At 68.9% G+C, this 5223-nt stretch overlaps 1 protein-coding gene across 1 annotated transcript; it reads right to left on the bottom strand.

Annotated features, from left to right (window-relative positions):
• Positions 1-904: 904 nt before the first annotated feature.
• On the bottom strand, positions 905-4348 carry HRH3 (histamine receptor H3). Its single transcript, XM_068524193.1, has 3 exons — positions 4099-4348; positions 2889-3055; positions 905-1840 (listed from the first exon to the last, which is right to left on the bottom strand). Exons 1-3 carry the CDS (start codon positions 4346-4348, stop codon positions 905-907), a joined length of 1353 nt encoding a protein of 450 aa, XP_068380294.1.
• Between the last annotated feature and the right edge of the window lie 875 nt (positions 4349-5223).

Here is a 5223-nt window from a genome sequence, read left to right as displayed (position 1 = left end):
CTCTGGTTGAGTAGAGGGAGCAGAAGGGCAGCCTGCTGGACGAGCAGGCATCCGGGGCTCTGGCCGCTCTCAGAGCCGCCAGGCGGGGCCCAGCACCGCGAGCTGCGGGGCGGGCAGAAGCCGCTGGCGCGGCGCAGCCGGAAGCGGCAGCACCAGGAAGGAGGGCGTGGGAGCCCACACCTGCCAATCCAGCCCTGAGCGCCTCAGCAGTTGTCTCTCTTCATTAAACATCCAAGGAACAGTGAGTTCACGGACGTGTTTTCTTCTTCTCCGTCTTCCTGAAACACCCAGAATGGAGAAGCGGAGACCTGCCGTGAGGTCTCTGGGGAGTGCCCGGCACTTGGGGAGCAGAGAGAGTTGGAGGGAAGAGGGGTGAAGGAGCCAGATCCCAGGCTAGAGCAGGGGACAGACAGCAGCAAAGCCAGTGGCCGGGGCTTGTCTGGGACAGGGCAGGTGTGCAGGCGTGTGCAGGCGTGTGCACGTGCAGGGGCGGAGCACTGGCTCTGGAGGCCTGGCGCGCACGCCAGGAACTTGCTTTGGGAAGACACCAAGCAGTGATTGTGTGAAGCGTGGACACGACCGGCCATCCCACTGTCCTTGTGGGTGGCAGACTGGCTGGGACCCCTGGGTTGTCCCTCCCGGGCTAGAGCAGGATTTGGGTGGCCACATTCCAGTTCAGGTAGCAGGGGCCTGTCCAGCCGACCGCCAGGCTGCATCAACTGCCAGCGGACGGTCTGAGAGGCTGCCATGGCATTTAGGGTGGGCCGAAGACAAGGCAGGGCTCATGCCTGCGGGGCAGCCAGGTGGAGGGTGGCGAGGCCCGGCTGCCCAGGAACCCAGGACCTCGAGGGGGGTGGCAGTGGAGGGCTCTGCCCCTGCCTCCCAGGTGCCCGTGGAGGCCGGCTCACTTCCAGCAGTGCTCCAGGGAGCTGGGGGGCTGCATCTTGAGCTTCTGCGGGCAGAGCAGCTTGGTAAAGGCCCGGCGGAAGCTGTAGTGGCACAGCGGGTAGAGGACAGGGTTGACGGCCGAGTTGGCCCACAGCAGCCAGAAGGACGTCTCGTACCAGTAGTCGGGGACACAGGGGCCATGGCAGGCGGCCCGGATGATCATCAGGAGTGTGTATGGGGCCCAGCAGAGCCCAAAGATGCTCACGATGATGGCCAGCGACTTGGCCACCTTCTTGTCCCGCGACAGCCGGAAGCGCTGGGCGATGCTCTGGGACACCATCTTCATGCGCTTCTCCAGGGACGCCGAGGATGTGGATGGCTTGGAGCCCCGCTTGAGTGAGCGCGGCCGCTCGGTGCCCCTCGGGGAGCTGCCAGAGCTGGAGGTGGGCGAGGTCGCGGCACCTCCACCGCTGCCACCCCCGAGGGCTGCGTCCCCAGCCTCGGCCCCCGTGCCTGGGGCTGCCTCGCCGCCCCGCCCCCCGCGCCTGTGCAGCGGCACGGCCTCCCCACACCCCTTCTGCCAGCAATCCCAGCAGCTGGGCGCAGCCGGCGGCGGGGAGGGCTGGGCCTCGGGGGAAAGCTCCGAGGCAGCCGCCTCGCATGCCCCATCCAGCCGGACACGGGTGCGTCTCTGGATGTTCAGGTAGATGCTGAGGTTGAAGAAGGTGACGCTGAGGAAGGGCGTGAAGAACTCGAGGGTGGAGGCCGTGATGAGGAAGTACCAGTTGTAGAAGAACTCGGCGTAGCAGTGGCCCTCGGGGATGGAGCTGCCCCCCGACAGGTACTCCCAGCTGAGGATGGCGGGTCCGTAGAGCAGGAAGGCCAGCACCCACGCCAGCACCATCTTCCTCACTGCCCGCCGCGTGTCGCCCTGCTGGGCCCGGTAGGAGACCTGCGGTGGGACACGCTGGGTCAGGAGGCAAGGGGACTGAGCCCAGGTCAGCCGCTGCCGCTCGCAGCTCCCAGCAGCCTCCGGGCCTCTGTGCACGCCTTCCCCGGCAGGGATGCTTTTCCCTTTTCCTCCCCTCGCCCCATGAATCCCGGGCAGGCTGAGGCCCTGTCACACTCTCCTACGGCGGCCTCGGAACCTCCCCCAGAATCCTAACTTTGTGCCGGGCTGCCTGTCTGCCGTCGCCCCACCAGCTGTGCGCTCCCCCCGGGGGGTCACGTCACTGTCCGATCTATTGAGTACCTGCCGTGTGCCAGGCTCTCTGCTCGGCACCTTTCAATACCATCTTATTTAACCTTCACAACTGCTCCAGCATGATCCCCACTTTCTTGATGGCTCAGGCAGGGCAGGAAAGAACACAGGTGGGTCGGCTCAAGGGGCAGAGCTGGCTCGAAACCCATGCTGTCTGCACTCTGTCCCACTGCCTCCCTGGACTAGGACACGTGTGGGCCCCAGCGGAGGGCCCTGGGGTGCCTGATGGAGCCATCAGGGAGAAAATGAGATTGCACTGGAGTGACCTCTGCTTCAGTGCCGCCAGCCCGGTGCCCACAGGACACCGACGTGGGAAGTCCAGGCAGCCCAGGGTCCCTAACTCATGGTGGCCACCATGCCCAGGGAAGCTCGTGGAGCCTGTCTTCCCGAGGCACGCACGCCTGTGGGGAGGTACCACCAAGGGCCCCTGGCCCTGATCCTCCCTTAGTTCCAGGGACTTTGGACCTGCTCGAGGGTGGAGGCTGAAGTGACCCCCTTCCTTCAGGTCCACACTGTGCCTTCTGCCTGAACCAGGACCAGTCCTACTGGCAGCAATGGCTACCGAGTGGGCAGCTGGCCATAGAGTGCCCAATGTGTCAGGTGTGAGGCCAGAGGGGACCAAGCCCCCCCAGCACTGCCCACTCAGAAGTGGCCGTACCCCCTGCAGGGTGCGTCTCCTGGCCGCTCCTGACCACCCCTCCCCCAGGAGTGAACATGGGCACCCGCGTCCCAGACTCACGGCCCGGGTGACCGACAGGAAGCGGTCATAGCTGATGAGCACGATACTGAAGACAGAGGAGGCGCAGAGCAGGTAGTCCGCCACGAGCCACAGCTTGCAGAGGCCCCGGCCAAAGGGCCAGCGGCCAGTCAGCACGTAGGGCACGTACAGGGGGATGCAGAAGGCCCCTGTGGGAGAGGAGGGCCGTGGTGGGCCGTGGCTGCGCAGGGCTCAGACCCCCCCACCCCCAGCCGAGAGACAGGCAGGACCTAGGGTCACTCGGTGGCCCTTCTGGGACCAGCAATCCTCCCTCCGCCTCATTCGTAGGCACACTCTTCGCACTGCACCTGGCCTTCAACCCCTGCCCGGCCCCCAGTCCCACTGGGTCCCCCGGACTTGGGGGCAGGAGGAAGATCCAGGTGCGGGGACCGCTGAGCGCAACGAGCCCCAGAGCCTTGGTCTGGTCATTCCTGGGCTTCTGCCCAGCCCTCCCAGTGCCCAGAGGAAGGAAAGGGAATTTCCTCCCTCTCTGGCCCCGCTGGATCCCAAGCTCCTATTCTGGCCTTTGGATAGCTCTTCCTCATCAGCTCAGAAAAGCCTTTCTCCGGACTCAAAGGGCACTTGACTGCTGCCACGCGGGCGCGGGCGGCTCCCGCCGCCAACCCCGCTCTGAGCGTCTGGCAGACGCCTGTCTCAGCCCCAACAGGTGTCTGGTCCGCCGGCCCCCTCCTTGCGCCCCGCCCCACAGCCGGCAGCAGCGCACGGACACGTGAGAGCGCGCTCCTCAGAGCCTCTCCCCCCACCCCGCCCGCCTTCCCCATGGCCTCCTCCCCCGACACTGCTCTAAAGATCTCCCCTCCGTGTCCCCTCCCCCAAACCTCCCCCCCCCAGCGCCCTCCCCATGTCCTGAGTCCTCCGCAGCCTTTGTTTAGCTACGGCGCAGGAGCCCGCGCTGCACCGCGGCCGCGGCGCCTTGCGCCTGGCCGAGCGCCCGCCGGCTAGGACCCCTTCCCCGGGAATATCCTTCCCCAGCCCGAGTCCCGCGGCCGGGGAGGCAAGGAACTTCGCCTGTGCCCACCTCCCCACGAGTCCCGGATGCCCCCTCCCCAGGCCGGACCCCCTAGCGGGGCGTGTCCCCGAGGCAATGGCACCCTAGGTCCGCGCGTTCCAACCCCCGCTGGCCCGACCCGGCAGGGCGCCCCTGGGCTCGGGCGGGGGCTGGGGGCTTTACCCACGAGGAAGTCGGAGATGGCGAGGTTGAGCAGAAAGAAGTTGTTCTGCGTGCGGAGGCTTGAATCGGCCACGAAGGCGAGCATGACCAGCGCGTTGCCCAGCACCGTGGCCACGATGAGCAGCGCCATGAGCGCCGCCAGCACCGCGGTCCAGGCGGCGGAGAAGCCGCGCGCTTCGCCCGCCGCCGCCGCCTCGCTTGCCAGCGCCCCCGACGCGTTCAGCGGTCCGTCGGGCGGGGAGCGCTCCATGGCCCCGCCGGCTCACGCGGCGCCGGGGCGCAGGGCAGGGCGCGGACCGCCGGCCGGGCGGCCGGGAGGGACCCCGGCCCGGGAGCCTGGTCTTTGCGGGCTCTCGACCCGGCCGGGCTCCCCGGGGGTTACCCGGCGCATGGTCCGCGGGCGCCGAGACCGCGGCCGGGGCGGGCGGCACCGAGGGGGCCCGGCCTGGAATCTGAGCCGAATCGGGCCAGCGGCACGACCGCTGCAGCACGAGCGGACCCGGAGCGGAGCTGGAGCCCGAGCCGCTGGCGGAGCGTCCGTGCGCCCCGAGTGCCGAGAGCAGCAGAGTGAGCCCCGGGCCCAGCCCGCGGCCCCCCGCGCCCCGCTCAGCGCCCCCGCCATTGGCTGCCGCCCTCGCCCCGCCCCCGCCCCGCCCGGCGCCGGCAGCACCACGGACAGCGCCGCGTGCCCGCCGGGCAGCCGGAGCCCCAGCCCGAGTGTGCACGGCGGCTGGCGGGGAGCCCGGCACGGCGGGCGCCGGAGCTGGGGGCTCGCCTGCGTTCAACCTGCGCTCGCACACAGGAGCCTCTGGACCGCGCGGCCTGCCCCGTGCCCTCGGCCCCGGTGACCCCTGGCCGGCCCGCGTCGGGAGCCGGGGCGCCTGTGGGGATCTGGAGTGCGGGTGAGGGGAAACACCTGCGCCCGCGCTCGGGGGAACTTGCCCCACGGGACCCCTCCTCGTTTCACGCTTCGGGCAAGCAGTTCTCGGAGAAAGGAACCTCCCGAGGAGAAAGGATGGGAGGGGTCTCCGATAGCCGTGCCCGAGCCAGGGGTTCGCTCCGCCCCCCGTATGCGTGGGACTCGACTCTGAGTCTCCCCGTGGGCAGGACCCAGCGCAGCGTCCA

The sequence above is a fragment of the Eschrichtius robustus genome, chromosome 16 (genome assembly GCF_028021215.1).
Source record: "Eschrichtius robustus isolate mEscRob2 chromosome 16, mEscRob2.pri, whole genome shotgun sequence".
Classification (NCBI taxonomy): Eukaryota; Metazoa; Chordata; class Mammalia; order Artiodactyla; family Eschrichtiidae; genus Eschrichtius; species Eschrichtius robustus.
This window is presented reverse-complemented; position numbering and strand designations above follow the sequence as displayed.

Bases quoted from the DNA above. Each gene is read 5' to 3' on its own strand.
- HRH3 (XM_068524193.1), bottom strand. From the start codon at position 4,348: ATGGAGCGCTCCCCGCCCGACGGACCGCTGAACGCGTCGGGGGCGCTG. The intron at 3,056-4,098 runs GTAAAGCCCCCA...CCTCTCCCACAG, and splicing joins CATCTCCGACTTCCTCGTGG to GGGCCTTCTGCATCCCCCTG. The intron at 1,841-2,888 runs GTGAGTCTGGGA...GTCCCACCGCAG, and splicing joins TCCTGTCGGTCACCCGGGCC to GTCTCCTACCGGGCCCAGCA.